This window comes from Otolemur garnettii, unplaced genomic scaffold (genome assembly GCF_000181295.1).
Source record: "Otolemur garnettii isolate 467f Iridium unplaced genomic scaffold, OtoGar3 scaffold00006, whole genome shotgun sequence".
In the NCBI taxonomy this organism is placed as follows: domain Eukaryota; kingdom Metazoa; phylum Chordata; class Mammalia; order Primates; family Galagidae; genus Otolemur; species Otolemur garnettii.
The window spans coordinates 13,286,412-13,303,729 of record NW_003852401.1 but is presented as its reverse complement, the minus strand read 5'-3'; the positions used below and the strand labels follow the sequence as shown (position 1 = coordinate 13,303,729).

The window sequence follows — 17,318 nt, the reverse complement described above, 5'->3', positions numbered from 1 at the left end:
TGTTATTTATGTTTTAAACAATGATTTCTGTCTACTGCCTGAAGAATGGATTTGGAAGAGGGTTAGTCTCAAAGCCAGAACTCACCAGCTGAGTTTGAAATCTTTCCATAAAACCACCACTGTCATCTTCCAGTACTTTCCTTCACATGCACAGTGTCCAGCCACCTAGCACACATGTCCCCACCACAACACTTGGCTGTGTTAGCTACCCACGCCCATCCCCCACTCCTGTACTTCTTAACTAATTACAATCTCAACACACTAAAAGAGGCCCACCTGGCTCAAAGTCCAATTCCTCCATGAAGATTTTTCACTATTCTTTAAATCCCCTGCCACTTGGTATATAAATTATGAGCAGCAAAAAAGAAGTCCTGAATAAGGAATTAACTTTGGCCTTAATTGCGAAGCTCCAGAGTTATGTAATGCCCAAGATTGTTCATCATCGAGTTTCCAAATCCCCACATATATATTCTCAAGTCTTGAGCTAAAACCCATTAATAAAGTGCTTCTTTCTTTTAATTTAAAAAAAAATGCAGAATTCTATTTGAAAGACAATTTTCAAATACATTTTTATGCTGCTGACATAAAATCTTATTTGCACACACCATACATATTAACAAAAATCGCAGTTAGCTAATTTTTCTTTTTCCACATGTGATAATCTCCCTCTGATTTGGGGGAAAGGCATGAGCATGTATGATGAAATATATTACGTCCAATGGACTTTAAGGAAGCTGAGTTTTAACTCAGAAATCCAAACAATGCCTATTTCTTAAAGTTGTATTTCTCCCCAAAGTTTCCCTAAAAGTGGGTCATAGTTTTATCTAGAAAGCATAACTAGATTAGCACAGACACAATTATCTGACATTACACTTTCATGTATTGTTTATACTCTATCTGCTTCCAGAAGGAACTGTGGCATCCTCTAAATGAGAAGTTTCAGTACCTGTCACTTAACATGGCTTACAGCTGGCTCCTCCCTGGAATGACCCACAGAGAACAGCCAGCTGATCTAACTGAATCAGAACTTGAAGTTCTGCTGTGCTCTAACCAACTCACGTAGACAGATTATAATCAGTCATATAAATAACTGTGAGTTCTAGAAGATCATTTATTCTGGGGAAAAAAAGGCCAATAAAACACAAAGAATAAGTTCTTTTGTAAATTAACACTGGCGGCATTTGACTAGTATATTAACAATAATTTTACTAAAGTCATTTCAGGAAGAATATATAATCATATTCATATAATCCACAGTGGTTCAATTATGAAATTTTGACTAAATGAAACTGATTAAATGAGCCAACATTTTACCCAGATGTCTCTAGAGGGATCTCTTTATTACTCACCTTGATCTCTTTCATGCCATGTTCGACTTCCAGCAGCTGGTGAATTTGGAGAGGGATAGAAGTCTCCTGTAGGACTTGGTTCCATATTTTCATCTATGGATATGGTTTTGGGTCTTTTGCTGTTAAAACATGACAGTAGTTGTATTAATAGGACTTCTGGAAAGAGGGACAGCATTTAAAAGTTGACTGGGGGAAATTCTTACTGTGGGAATTTTCATAAACACAAGTAACAGCATCTCAGAATCATTTTGAGATAATAGTGACTGTTCAATACATCAAAGGGAATAGCAAACATTTCTAGTTGTATTACTGTTTTATACCTTCTTATACCTATACCTGCCCCACAAACATGGTGTTCGTTCTATTTACATCTTCAAATGCATTTCCGAAGAAATTTTAGTAATAAAAAGTGAACTCTTATGTGGTTTGTATAGTAATGTTAAAATTGTGTTATTAAAATTGAACCTGACTCATAATTATCAATATTAATAATAAATATGTATAGCAGTTGTCATTGACAATGTAATCCTTTCACATTAATTCAAAGACAGGGTAAGGAAGTAGAGGAGGACAAGAGCTTTTGGATTCAGACAGGCCTACTATTAAATCTTGTCTGGGCTATTTATTAATATTTAATTGCAAGCTCCTTAGCCTTTCTCAACTCAGTTTAATCATCTGTAAAGTGGAAATAATAAAACCTAGTTCAAAGAGGCGATGGTTGAAAGAGTTAACCGAGTTATTAAATGCAAAGCTGTTAGTTAAGTGGCTGGCATTTGGAAGATACTTATTAAATAGTAATTATAAGTAGTAACTCCATAATTAATAATGGCTATAAATTTTCTACTACTTGACTGCTTATAAACTATTTCATATATTTTTCTGTACTTTCTCTTAAAAACTTGGTTATTCCTAAGTTAAAAGGCTATTGCCATGTTCAAACCAATGGTATACTTTTAAAATGATATATTTTAATAAGAAACATGGGCTTATCTCAATTATTAAGAAAGGTAAAATATCTAGAGCAAAGATGAAGAAGATAGTTTATGGCCATATTGCTTGATATACTTCTTTTATATATCCCCACAAATACCCTATTACGCAATTATGACTATGAAAATGTATATATTTTTTCTTTTAAAAAATTTCTTACTTGTATCTATACTAGTAAAAACTAAAACCCACGTCTTCTGAAATAACTTTTTGCAACCTTAAGAAACATAATGCCATAAGATTCAGAGTTAGAATGGACCTCAAAAATCATACACATAAACTAATCCCCCCCCTTTTTTTATAAATGGGGAGACAAAGTTGGTGAAATTGAGTAGATTGCCCAGGAGAAGTTAATGGAAGAAAGTGGACATAAAGGACTGATTTCCAAGACTGTGATTTTTCTGCTACACTACATCTCCAAGCCCTTCAAACATATATGTGTCTGAGTATATCTGTTGATATACTGTGATTAATCGTTGAGTCACAGATCTCAGAGTGTTAACGTGATGTACACGTAGACGATAGTGATTTCTATCCATACCAAACTATAGTAAGAATAAGTAATAGATCCTTAATTTCTTCCTTAAGGTATCCAAAGTTAGAATTTATGTTTTTAACTCTCTGTTATCTAATTCTCCTAGGTAGTAGTCCCTATGAGTCCATAGTAAATATTTATGAAAAACTAAAAAGTGGGAAGAAATTATTTTTGTAAGGAAGTAATAGAGAAATGTTTATTACAAAGACATAGTATCTGATACTGAGTGCCCATGAGGAAAGATCTGTGTTGACAACAAATTGATCCAGCAGACAAAATAAAAAATCACTATTCACACTCTAAATTCAGAAAAAGTAAGGCATTTTTAAGACCTCAACATGTTAGAGACAATTTTGATGATAGTAAACCCAAACACCTTGCTACAAAATTTAGCTATATGAAAATGCGGTTTGACTAGAAATGACATAAAATTGATCATAATTTACAAACATACAAACATGCACAGTCTGTGATTCATTCAAATGCAATTAACATTCATTACTAAGGATAGTTTATGAAACTAATTATCTAGATAATTCTTCAGTTTTAAAAACTGTAGCATCATAAAATGTATGCTTTGCTCTGGAATTCATGTGCTCTTATCTTTGATCAAACCTCAGGAGGAGGTTTGAATGTGTCATATGTCTAGTATTTGAATATAGACCTATTGAATATTTCAAGAGGAGGTAATATTTTCATCAGAACTGAAAATTACTTAATCAAATAATATTAACTAATTGAATAACTGTGGAAACTGTGGCCTAGAATAAAGTGTTTAATTCTACAGCAGGGTAAAACTGATATATTTTACTTTTTGTGTTTCATTATCCCAAACTTAGATATGGTATTAGAGAAAAATTTACCGGGGATCACTTATAAACCAGGGATCACTGCCGTAGTAACATCATTTTCAAAATCACCAAAAGAATTACTTAACTTATAGAATTACAATATTGCATACAAGATTAAATCACATTAATATACTTTTATAGGTCCCTATTCCCCTGAAAAAGATTTTTTAAAGTGCTTTGAATGAAAATTACATTTAATTTGCAAATAGCCAAGTAAATGTAACCAAGAAAGAGTGAAAGTCTGGTACTAAACCCTGTATTTCTCTTTACCCACCTACCTGCCTGTCTATTTGCCTATTGACTGAGAACAAGAGCAGGTCTACTTTCAGTTACCTGCTTGGTGGAGAGGACAGCGACCTCTGAAGATTGACCCCCGAGTTCATGTCATGATAGTATGGTTGGCTTGGGATTTCTCCAATTGGAAAATTGACTCCAGTTCCCTGGGTTATGGGCGCTGAGGAATGAAACAAAAAGAAACACTGGAATTAACACTCACACTTGTCCTCTTTATTCAAATGTAATAATCTAATAATCCCCTTGCCTCTGGGCAAGGAGTGGGGAGAATTCTCATTATCTTAAGACTTTTAATATCTACCATACACTGGAGTAAGATTTAAAAACTTGCTCACCTTAGCCACATTCGAGTTTGGAAATGTGGCACGCTCAGCCTATAATCATGGGTGGCCAACTCTCCCAAATATACTCCGGCCTTCTTCACTCACTCCTTTGTATTAGTTGCTATTCTATCTGTCACCCCACTAGTCTAGAGATGTCTTGGAGGAACATACGATTCCTATCCCTCAGCACCAAACAAGTCATTTTGCACTGTGGAGGCTCTCAAAAACCAAATCAGTGATAAATAAATATAGAACAGTTTCACAAGTAAATACCAATGGTTATTATTCTATAGTATCAATAACATCAAATTAGAAAGGACTAGAAATTATAATATTTATCATTATTTGATATAAATAATTCTTACATTAGAGCAAATATGTAAGTGAAATTTATAAGTATGAAGTTTGTCTTTAAAATACACATTCAGGTCTCATATACGAATGATAAGTGTGGCTCTACTCAACAGAGAACATCTTGTTTAAATTTTGTGCCACAACTATATATTTAAAATATAGTCATGGAATTTTATATTTTTAAGTTATTAGTTTGTAAATCAAGAAACCTCTTTGAATTTTCTGATACATTATAAGCTAAGATTTTTGCATGTAAGTTTTTGTTTGCACACTGGATTACATCTGTTAAAATTTTTAAATTTAATTTTAGACATATTGAATAAATCTTTGAGGTAGCATATCATGTTAGAATGAGCAGACTCCTAGGAGATAAACAGCATTTCAGTTTGAACTTCTTCTATACTTAGGAGCTACGTGACTCAGTTTCCTAAACTGTAAAGTGGGAATAATAATAACCTATCTCATATGACACTTCTGATGATTAAGTAAAAGAAGGAGTGATAAAACCCCAGCATCATATCTAGTATACTGACAGCTGCTCAACGAATGTGAGTTTCTTTCCTTCTTTGCTTTCTCCCCCAAATTTCTTCCCTGGTAGAGGGGAGTGGTTAGCAAAGACAAACAGTTCAAAAATGTACTAAAAGCAGAGGAAAAGGTAATCAGGAAACTGTTTGCTGAAAGTCCGTTCATTCAACAAGTTAGTAATAGTTTCCATTGCTGACAGGTGTGGATTTTAATGGATACAAAATGTTCTCAGATACTGCTGCCTTTAAAAGTTGATTTAGGATTAGCTTTGGGAGTGAGGAGAACAATAAGCGAGATTAAGGGTCGGCCTCTTCAAGTAAACATATTAAGCAACAAGTTGGGTAAATAAAATGTTCATGCAAAACACAGAACTACCAGGATAATGTAGATTACAATGAAACTGCTCAAAGGAATGGCATGGTCAATAAGTGCATTGGGATCTCAAAGGAGAAAGGACCCAATATTGGCTTGAGTAGATCAAGAAGTCCGTGGAAAAGCCACAGCTAGCACTGGACACTGCAGAATGAGTATGGTATGAAAGAGAGGTCCTTGCAAACAAGAACTCCTGCAGGAGCCAAGTCACAGGCTGGCCGAGATTCTACGCCAAGTGGAGACCAGGCAGGTTGGTGTCAGAGAGCAGTGAAGAATGGCTTGCATTTCTTCACCTGTCTTAATCAGGCCGTGGAGAGATCAAATGAGAGAAAGCTTGCTGGGACTTGGCAACAAGGTTCTGGAGTCCCTCAGATTCACTCAAGGAACACAGAGTCTACTTAATCTTTTCCTCTCTCCTAATTGCCTCAAGTTGGATATAAAACTCCAAAGGAAATCACAGATTTTCATAGTTTTCTGATCCAAAATTCTAAATAAATATAAATGTGTTCACTCTCAGTTGAATTATTAGGCAGGTCATGATTAACTTAGAGCATTTTTAAGAAAATCTAATTAAGCACATAGTTAATTGCAGAGAAATGACTGAGGAATACACAGTGAACATCTCTCTTTTTCTACTAAAAATTAAATAAATCAATACAGACATAAATAGTCTCAGCCTTAAACTTCTGGAACATCTGCTCCTGTGAGAGCGTTCATTTTATATAATATACTTTAACATCCTTTGATACAGAAAGTATTTGTTTGCAATGTGTCACTATGCCCGATGGCTTGAATTATTTGGACAGCTAAATGCAGCTATGTTTGTTGTGGCTTGAGGTACACCAGAGGTTAAAAAAATGTGAGGTAAGAAATCCCACAGTAACCACATGCTTTAAACTTTATTATTAGAACCATGTTCTATGTGACATTAGAAGCAGGGTACTTGCTAAGGGACATTTGAGAGACTCAGTGGAAGTAAGCACTCTGGCTTCCTACAACAGTAATGGATAGGATTCAAAGGCCTGAGTTACTAACAGGAAACTTGCAGGTTATATCTTGTATAAACTACTCGCAATTTATTTAACTCGTGTAATACTTAGGCAGAGATTTGCAGTTTGTGTTGAAAACATTTGGCACCAAAGTCAACAAGTTTGCTTGACCATAAATGAACTAAGTGCAATTTATAGCAAAATGATAATTTTAAAACTTCAGAAATTTGGGGGGAAGATGGTAAATTTTGTCCTAGAAAGATCATTCCAGAGTATCAAAACAGCAATCAAAAAGACAAATATCTCATGTTCTCACTCACACACATGAGCTAACATTGTTGATCTCATGTAGGTAGAAGGTATGATGATAGTTACAAGAGTCGGGGAAGTGGGGGGTGGAGAGGGATTGGTTAATGGGCACAAACATACAATTAGATAGAAAAAAAAATCAGTTCTAGTGTCTGATAGCACAGTAGGGTGACTACAGTCAACAACAATAGATCATCTATCCCGAACTAGCTAGGTGAGAGGATTTGAAATGTTCCCAACACAAACAAATGAATCCCCCCAAATGCCCTGATTTGACCGTTACACACTGTATACATGGATCAAGATGTCACATGTACCTCATAAATATGTACAGTTATAGGATCAATTTTAAGAAGATAGCAATAAAAAATTTGTCTATAAATATATGCATTAGCACAGTAAAAATTTAGTATGCATGCTGACACTAAAAGGAGGATTTCAGAAAGAAAAGTAGATTAATAATAGACATGGCCAAAATACTAAAACAGTACACACGGAATTTATTTAAATGACAAGGAGAATGTGTGAGAAGAGCAAGTCTCTGTCAGATATTCCTGCTTAAGAGCCTCTGGAAGAATTTACATCAGATGCAAAGATGAGCGTTAGCACCTCTCCCAGAAAGCAGCGAAGGCTGAAAGCTGCAAATCATGTTTAAGAGGTTGCCAATATCCTCTTAGACATGAAGGACCAAAGCCTCTCAGAATCTGAGGGTTAGAGGCCAACCCTTAATCTCTCTTATTGTTCTCCTCACTCCCAAAGCTGATCCTAAATCAACTTTTAAGATGGAGATAATATCATTCAACACAGAGATCTCTATCCCAAAGCTGAATAGCTTCATTAGCTACAGTCAACATAGACATTAGCGGGTCACAGGATTGTAAAACCCTGGAGGGGAGAAACCGTTAGCACACTGTGAACCCTCGGAATCAGAGTCGGTGATATACAGCCTAAATGTTGTGCTCCAGTTTATGTTTACTTAGCCAACCCTTACTTCATAAACAATGAAGTTCAAGTTTATAAACAAGATCATCATGTGGATATCAAGACACTTAGGAAAGTAACTTCCCAAGCATTTCACAGACACCTATTTACATATGGAGGAGAAAATAAATGTTTGCTGAATAAATTAACTAATGAATGAATATAGATAATTAATGTGCTAATTATAAATCAGTAATGTTTGTTATAACAAATAACCTAAAAGCCTCTAGGAGATAACAGAATGAATTAAAAACGAATGAAGGAAATGTTAGATTTACCCAGCTTCTGAACTGTTACAGGAAGATTTTTTTTTTAAATGTATTTTTTTTTACCGTTTGACATTCAGATTTTTCAAAATATCACTCAAGCACTCCCTAGTCTTACCCCCAGTAACTGACTCTGTCTTCGTTCTTTCTGGATCACCATGATTCTAGTTCTTGACTACTCAATTTGACCCAGATGAGAAACACAATTTAAACAAGGACCAGAGTGCCACTATATCATGTGCATCTTCCAAACTGTGACACTTTTTCTATTAAAATGTCCGGTGAAAACAGAGCTTCCAAAGTTACATAATAAACAAGCAAAATCAGTGAAGGGAGAAAGAAGAAAGGAGTCACCTCTTTTAACATAACCAGCACATTAAGACCTGCATCTTAGATATATTTGCACATGCTGGTAATAAGTAAAAGAGTTACACAAGGAAAATTCCCCCTTTCTTAGGTAGCCAGCCAGGTGAGCTTACCCTAGAAAAATCTGATCCAGCCTGCCAAAAATAGTGTCTCAGGTGAAGTGGCCAGTTAAAACAATTGGACATTGTTTTTGCTAACAATGCTTTCTATCTATATCCAACTACAATCTGCAAAGTTAATTTCTGCATCCCTCTACACTCGGCACGTTAGTGTGTATATCCTGTACATCTCCATCCCCCCACCAAAATGTCAGTAAATTGAAAAAGCACTTATCTGCAGGAAACTTATGTGGGTTATCATAACAACATAGAGTACATTTAATTAATCATGCTTCCTTTGATATAAATGACCATCTACGGTAATAGAGACAACAGTGAATTAAATGAATATCAAAAAGGTGACAATCAGAGCAAGCCCAAAATTTTTGTGCGACAAAAAGTTTTGCTTATTTGAATGAAAATATTTTAGAAAATCAGGCAAAATATATTCACTTGTGATTTCATCAAAAGATTTAAGAGTTCAAAACTCAAGTTTTCCTAATATGTGGTCACTCCTCATACTGTATTTAAGGTTCAAAATAAAAAATATCCTAAACCATACTGTACACTTAAGTAAGAAGAGAACAATGTACTTACTTCTGGATACTCTTACAAGTTCTGATACATTGAAGACTCCAGATTTTACAAAACTATCCTCAAGGTAACCTGAAAGTAAACAACAAGAAGGAAAAGATCAGTACGAGCAGGAAGCAGAATAAATGATTAAGCTTCAATTTGCTTAAGTGTTTTAAAACCAAAGGTTAGAACAAAAACCATGCGTGCTCAGAAGGACAAGTAAAAAAATAAAACTCTTGCAAATGCAAACTGAGTCTTTTTAGACAAAAGTTAAACGTTTAGATCCTAAATAATGTCCTAGAAAAAAAATTTTCTTAAATTTCTAAATGTCCAGGGCAATTGGTGTGGTTTACGTGCAATGACCCACACATAGAGAATGACGGGGTGTGAGTCCTCATTGAATATGTTCAACTCAGGAGCACCTGGTAGACTGAAGTCTACTCATTAAAAAAAAAAAAAAAATGAAAGAAAGAAAGAAAAAGGAAAACCACAACCACAATTAGCACCTTGCTGGAAATACTTCAAAGATCTCTTGAAACCACCCTTCTCTCTCCAATCTTTCCCTGATTAAAGAATAGTGAGCTGCTGCTACCAGCACTCCCACCCTTGTTCCAGGGTCACTAATAACACCCAAGCAGAACTTGTAAATACAGTACTTTGTATTGACCTAGTTCAACGCACTTTTAATATACTGCTCCCGATTCTAGTGCTTTTATCACCCTGGCTCACTTGGACTCCCTACATTTCAAGAACTGGACACTTTTTCTATAAATGGTGGTGAGTCCAGGCCTCCAGAAAGCCACATGACCCTTCTGTGATAGGTAGGCCCAGTTCACAGTGGCCATGGTGCCTGGACTGGAACCACTAGCTGTGTCCCAAAGTAGAGAGGACAACCCCGAGGAACAAGTCATTCCACCCTCCCTGCTCTCACTGATGCCTGAGGGTGTAAGGAGGGTGGAAACACCTTAGCAAAGAGGGACATGGACAGAATGAGTCTGAAAATTCTCACAAGTGAAATATTTCCAGGAAAAAACAACAAAACAGCCAAATAACAAAAAAACCCACTGCCAGAGTATAGGAAGGGCAATATGAGCAGGTTTCACATGAAGCTTTCGGGCTGACCAAGAGATTAGATTCAGCAAATGGATATGAGCAAGGCTAGTTTAGCAACATGGGGCGCTTGAATGGAAGAGGTGGGATTGGAATTCTACCCACAGGTTATCAGTGACGGAATCTTAGCCACAGTATCAGATCTCTTTGATGCCTCAGATTCTTCATCTATAAGTTAGGGATAATAAAATCACCTTCATATAGAGTTGGTATGAATACCACCTGAGATAAAAATATAAAACCCCTGGTCGGCGCTGGTTACATGTTGCCAATAAATTAAAGTCATCCAGTAGTACCAGCAGTCAGCCAGACACTGAGTGATGCACACTGGACTCAAGACAGTCTAAAATTATTTGTAAACCTTAATTTAGAAAATTTACTGGAACAAAATTGCTTTTTAGTCACAAGTAGTGTGAGAAAACCGAAAACCATTCAATTAGCGCATATGCCTCATTGCTGCAGATGAAGAGCCAAGGATGTCTGAGTAGTGTTTGACACCGGCCCATCCAGCTCCTTTAGAAACAGGATGAAAGGAAGAGTCCGAGGGTCAGTAAGATCTCAGTCGGGGATCAAACTTTGGTGTCATACTAAGTTGTTACTCCATATTGACTAGGGAGAGACAGTCATTGCCTACATAGAGCGTAACTACTAAATAAAAAACTCACAGAAACAAACCTCTGAACATTTTTAAGAGGTGTATAACAAAAGGTCCACATTTGATGTGCATCTATTTTAAGAAACTCCTACTTCTTGAGCAATTAATATTTCATCAAATTTAATTCATTTTAGGATTATTGAGAAACTTCTATACAACCAGCACTAGACAACATCCTAAAAGTCATGAATACCCCCAAAGGATGCTGACACATTTTGCCTGGTAGGAGAAAAAGATGTTTTTAATTTTCTGAATCACTGTTATCACCGTGTATAAAGATTTTTGTTGTTGTTTCAAACTATAGTTCATTATACTTTATTTTATATAAGGTAAACTTAATACAGCCCATATATTAAATATAAAAACGTTGTTTATCATGACTACAGCTTGTGAGCTTAACCGGTCAGACAACGCTCCTTGGCATGCCCTGATCACAGGGTGTAAATGCCTCCCTCTGTCTTCCCCCTGCAGCTCTCGCTGCCCGCTCTCCACACACTTAGCCTTCAATGTCCAGCTCGACCTCCATCCACTCTGTAAACTGATGCTCCATCTTCTTCCCCCACCACTGGCGCAGCCAGAAATCATCTCTTTCCTGTGTGCTTATAACACCTGCTTTGTATTTATTTTACACTTTGCATTTTCAGATTTTCCAAGATATCTGTTTTCAAGTCTTGTACTCCTTTCTGGATTATCACTTCCTGTGTTTGGGAGAGTAACTGGGTTTTGTTCATCTCCATACTGATGAGAGAGATACAGTCATTGCCTACATGGAGAGTAACTACTAAATATAAACTCACAGAACCAAATTTTAAAATTCAACTTTTTACAATGAGGTCACAAATGAACATCTTAGTAACTGTATTATAATGTAAATACAGATGATTTAAAAGACAGATGGGTAACTATACTGACCATTGCCATTCCTAGAACTCACTTGCAGAGAATTTTATTTAGGCTTTTGGGCAGAATGGAAAAGAGTATTGGTCAGGGTCAGATCACATCCTTGACTTTGCTGTGTAGTAATGTGTGATGTGCAAGGTCTTGTTTCAGGCACCTAAAGCAAGATAATGACCAAAGGACTAGAGTGAAAAAATACTTGGAAGATAAACTGATGAATGAGTGAGTGAATAAATAATGAACATTTCAGTATATTTATATAAATCATATCAGATGTACTACATAATAACATTACCCAAGATATAATCTGAAGCTCATTTTCTTATTATTCCAATGAGGAGTCAGAAGTCCATCTGTGTCTAAGTCATGCCCACTAAGACAGAGTGGTGGGGGGGCCTGTTAGGAGCCAAATCACAGGGAAGGATGGGCAACCTCCCAAGGCTAATTCTATCAGGGGAAGACCCCACCTCCTCAAGTTCTAAGAAATTGGGATCTATCAAAAAAATCCCTGAAAGAGTTTTAAAACCCATATACCAGAACTATGAAAAGCACTGGAAACATGTCCTCAATGCTTGGGGATCCACAGGCTAAAATGGGCCACCACAGTCCCACTGGGCTCCACTCCTGCATGGAGCATGGTAAGACTTCAGTGGAGGGAGGGTTCCTCAGGACAGGTGGTAATGCCTATTGACAAGAGCCTCTGGGAGGGGGAGTGGCTGAAAATCAGGTAAGGGGGAACCTGGGAGAAATGCCTGAGGCAGAACCCTGCCATCTTCCCACATCTTTGCACACAGTATACACAGTCTTTGCAATAGAGAGGCATTAATCAAGACAAGGTACACTAAAAAAAAAGAAATAGTAAACGAGATAGCACTCATATAGCTAGTCGTATTTGCTCACAAGCATACAGGAAGCAATAAATACTTGAGGATGCTGGCAAAATAGCTGGGGAATATCTTGCAATATATTAGGAGCCCTGCAACAGGGTAGGGAGGAAGACTCAGCAAATCGTCAGGTTATTGCTGCTAACGTAACCCCATCTGTAACCTCCAGGCTCCTGGGGCCTTTCAGAAACATAGTTTTCACACGTTCCATAGACCACTGTAAAGACACTCATATAGTAAATTCCCTTCGTCTCCCAAAGAAAATATGAGCATCTCTGAGGCAGAGCAGCTGCTTAATGGTTACAGAACAATATTATACAACAGCTTAATCCAGGAAGAAAAGAACAACTCTGCATTTGTGTGATGTTGTATTTACACTACATGTATGCTTTTAAAAAAAAAAAATAAAATTGAGTAGGAAATAAAGACTTCCACAAACTGGAAGTCTCAAAGGCAGTATCAAATTATATTATTTTACTTCTTTTTTTATTTTTCGCCAACAAAAGCAACAGTAAATCACTACTCAGAAGTTAATATAGTGTTTAACCTCCTTTACAAACAATAACAGAGGGACACAATGGCATATCTAACTGTTAATATCTCAAATTATAATCAGCACCATTTGAATGTTAAACAACATTTACATAGAAAATCCAAAGGAAGACTGATAATGCTCATTTTTATAGTCTACTGTGTTCTGTTCTTGAAATTAAAAAAAAAGAAGGCATGGAAAGCAGTTATTAAATTCATAAAAGCTGTCTTCAAGTCTTTAAAGGACTGTTAATGTAGATGGTGGGGCAGACTTTTTCTGCATGGTTCCAGGAGCTGTTTTTTAGCTCAGAAAACAGATTTGTTATCCAACGAGAAAAGTCCTAAAAAGGCATGTGAAATTTTGGAAAGGTAATTAATAATCAGCATATGCCCAGCTACTATGCTCACCTTCGTAACCACAAATTCACTTACTGCTCAGAATTATCCCACAAGAGATGTCTTATTATTGTTGCTATTTTACAGATGATGCAACGTTTGTCTACAGAGGTGGAGAGTCTCCCAGTGGCTTTAAAGACCCTCGCTGGATATAAATGTTCTCAGGTTGTATAGGGGGGAAAGCCCCTTGAAATCCCATCATAGCCCTCAGATTCCAACATCTTACATGACTGTTTGCCTATGAAGTTGTCTCACATTGTTCATTTGGAGAAACAAGTGGGCCCAAGACATCTCACAGGTGTTTTCCAGCTCTATGGATGTAGTTGTTCGATTCCTTCAACAGAGGGTCCAAGGTGGCTTAACTCACTTTATTTATGGGTCCAACGGGGGAGAAAATGAGGTTACCTCACATTAGCTCATTGCCAGTCATCATCTAACTTGAGATATCACAACTAACCCGTTGGTCATTTTCTGGTGTTGGTGTCTCTGGAGCCTCTTCAGTTTCTCAACTGATCTACACTGCCCGTGGCAAAGGCTGGAAACTGTGATTGTAAGATAGAAATATTAATCATTGCAAAGATGATGATCCTTGACATAGAGGAGGAATTTCAGCCTACAGTCAGGTTAACATTTTAATATTAATTTAGAATTCAGTTTATTCTTCATCATGAGATATAATCCCATTATGGTAATAATATAAGTAGTCTGGGAAAGATTCAGAAATGCCCCAACTTTAACACACAGATAGTGCTATATTAATTTATTTATTTATACATTTTTCCAATATTTCCTTCTGTTCCTTTAAAATGTTTCCCGTATTATATATGTACATATATGTGCATGCATTTTTATAAAATCAAAATCAAGTGTAGATAGATTTGTATCTTGCTTTTTTCTGATTAATATTGTTTCTTTCCCATTATATTAAATGGCTTTTCAAAAAATTCTCTATGATTGTACATAGTACAGCTGTATCATACTTCATTTGACCATTCTCCCATTGTTAGGCATTTTAGGTTATTTCCCATTTTTTAAAATATTATAAACAAAGAACATTGCCATAAACATCCTCATACACAAATCTCTGTCAGCAACTCTCATGATTTCCTTGGGCTGGAGTTCCCAGAATTAGAAGTACTGGGTCAAAGGATATACATTCTTTTAAAATTCATGCTAAAAATTGTCAAGCTGCTTTTCATAAAGATTTTTGCCAATTTATATTCCCCAGAGCAGGTTGTGAATGTGTCCATCTCACAATCCTGTGGCCAGAATTATATATTAGTGGGAGGGCTTTTTTTTTTTAAACTGTGGCAAGTTGACAGGGAAGAGATTTCATTACTGTTACATTTGTATTTTATTTAATTATAATAAAATTAGATTGTCAGATATATATATATATATGCATTACTATTATTTATTTATTTTTATTATTTTTTTTTTTTGCAGTTTTTGGCTGGGGCTGAGTTTGATCCTGCCACTTCTGGTACATGGGGCCGGCGCCCCACACCTTTGAGCCACGGGCGCCGTCCATTATTACTAATACATTTTTTAACAGAACTTTCAAAAATAAAACATTTGAAAAAAGTAGAACATTTAAAAAACAAAAATATTTGAAGAAAGTAGAATAGGAATTGTCATAGCAGAAATACTTTACTCGTAACATTCCTGAGACGACGTCTACAGTCTCATAGTCAATGATGATGTTGGCTATTCATTTATCGTTGATTTTTTTCTCAATATCTGAAAAAATATTCACTTATTGCTAGTTTCTCTCAGTTTTGTTTTTAAATTTCAGGTTAAAATGAGGGTACATGTGATTAGATTACGTAATTTGCACTTGTGAGGTTAAAGCATTGTTTGTCAGAAGTGGGATTTGAATTTCTCAAATGCTTATTTGATATTAGTAGAGATTATCCATTATTTTTTCCTTACAGCCTTTTGTGATGCTATACAGGGTGGTCATAAAGGTCATGGGCAATTTAAAATAGTGTGCGACCTGATGGCTACCCTGTATATTATCGGATTCTTAGATGAACTTATTTTTGCTTATTCATAGGAGATAGTTGGTTTTTTATTTATTTATGTATTTACTCTTGAACTGATTTGCTCACATAGCTCAGTTAGTTCTAAATTTTCTATATATAGTTGGAAAACTTTTATGAAAACTTTTGTATTTTTATTTGTCAAGTTTTTATACTAGGGTTATTTGCATGCTTCATAAAATAGTTTAGATGATGGTCTATTAATTTTTATGCTCTGGAACAGAACAAAGTTGGTTTCATGACAAGTTCTCACATTTTTAGGAAAACGTACTGGTCAGATCATCTTCCCTAAATGTTTCAGAGAAGATTCTTAGACAACTTTCCGTCTTTCATGCATATTACTCTACTACTGCTTTCTAATGTTAAGTTTAGTACATAGTTTCTAAGAAAATTTTTATTTTTTCAGATTTTATATTCATTAACATGGATATTTTACAATTCACTAAGTGGGCTATTTTTTTCTGACATAACAAAATTACATGTATGGATTCCTATCTTTTCAATGGATGTGAAAGGTATGCCTCCCTCCAAGTGCACTAAAGTAGTTAAAAAGGCAGCCCAGGCCAAGACTAAAGACTCATATGTGCCCTTTACCTATGTAAAGCTAAGGCGAGCTTCTTGACTTTTCTATATCTCACACTTCTCTCAGATATAGATGGTAATCAAGGTACCTATGAGTAGGTATGAAAACTATACATTGTTTTCAAGTAATTGTGAAGAGGCAGACATTTCAAGAGAAGGAAAAGGGAAGGGAGAACTTCAAATTAACACAGAGAAAACATAAAACAGTGAATAGGAACAGAATCACAACAGCAAAAATAAAAAAAAAATAAAAGGGAACTAGGATGTAAAAATGCATAATGAATATGAAGTAAAATAAAAGGAATAAAATCAGGTAGATCAACCATTACAATAAATGGTTGGACTCAATTTTCCCATAAAGAGTTTAGAACCCAAAGGGAAAAAATTCCAATTATTTTTAAGGAGCACACCTAACGTAAAATCATAACAAGAACAAAAACAAAAAGTTGTAACTAAATGGATAGACAAAGAAAAATTAGGCAAATTAAACAAAAAGAAAGCAGTGTCCATCAGCAATGGTTCTAAGTTTACAGAAGACACAATTCAGAAAGAAGGTGAATCATGAAGCCCACATACGCTAAATATTATTATGAATAAACACATAAAACAAGCCATTAAAATTCAAGAAACGTGACAAAAATACAATCATAGTGAGAATTTTTAATATATCTCTTTTAAAAATGCAACATGACCATCAGACAAAAACTAACTTGGTATCATAGATCATTCGAACTTAAGAGATCTTGATCTTTTCCTTGACCAAGAAGACAGCTTTAACAAATCCTTGCAAATTAGGCCATACTGTCTCCTCTGGCAAATAAAATTAAAGTAAACAATAAAAAATGAACACATTTTCTGAACTATCTAGAAATTAAGAACATATACCATGAATCAAAGAAAAAAAAAATCACAGGAGAAATTATAAACTCTCTAGAGACCAATGCAAAGAAAATCACAAAAGAAGGAGATGACTTACCAGAAGAGAAAGAACAGGAAAACAATCCAAGAAAAAAATAAAAGGTAAAATTAAACCCGAAATCGAC

At 35.6% G+C, this 17,318-nt stretch overlaps 1 protein-coding gene across 6 annotated transcripts in view; it reads right to left on the bottom strand.

The window, feature by feature from the left end:
- Nucleotides 1-17,318, bottom strand: part of NFIB (nuclear factor I B) — a 231,400-nt gene that overhangs the window by 62,256 nt on the left and 151,826 nt on the right. For all 6 annotated transcript variants that reach the window (XM_023508423.1, XM_023508426.1, XM_023508424.1 and 3 more), the window contains exons 4-6: nt 9,200-9,268; nt 4,059-4,179; nt 1,350-1,468 (exon numbers count right to left, since the gene is read on the bottom strand). In XM_023508423.1, the coding sequence (XP_023364191.1) occupies nt 1,350-1,468; nt 4,059-4,179; nt 9,200-9,268 (309 nt within the window). The remainder of the gene's footprint in view (nt 1-1,349; nt 1,469-4,058; nt 4,180-9,199; nt 9,269-17,318) is intronic.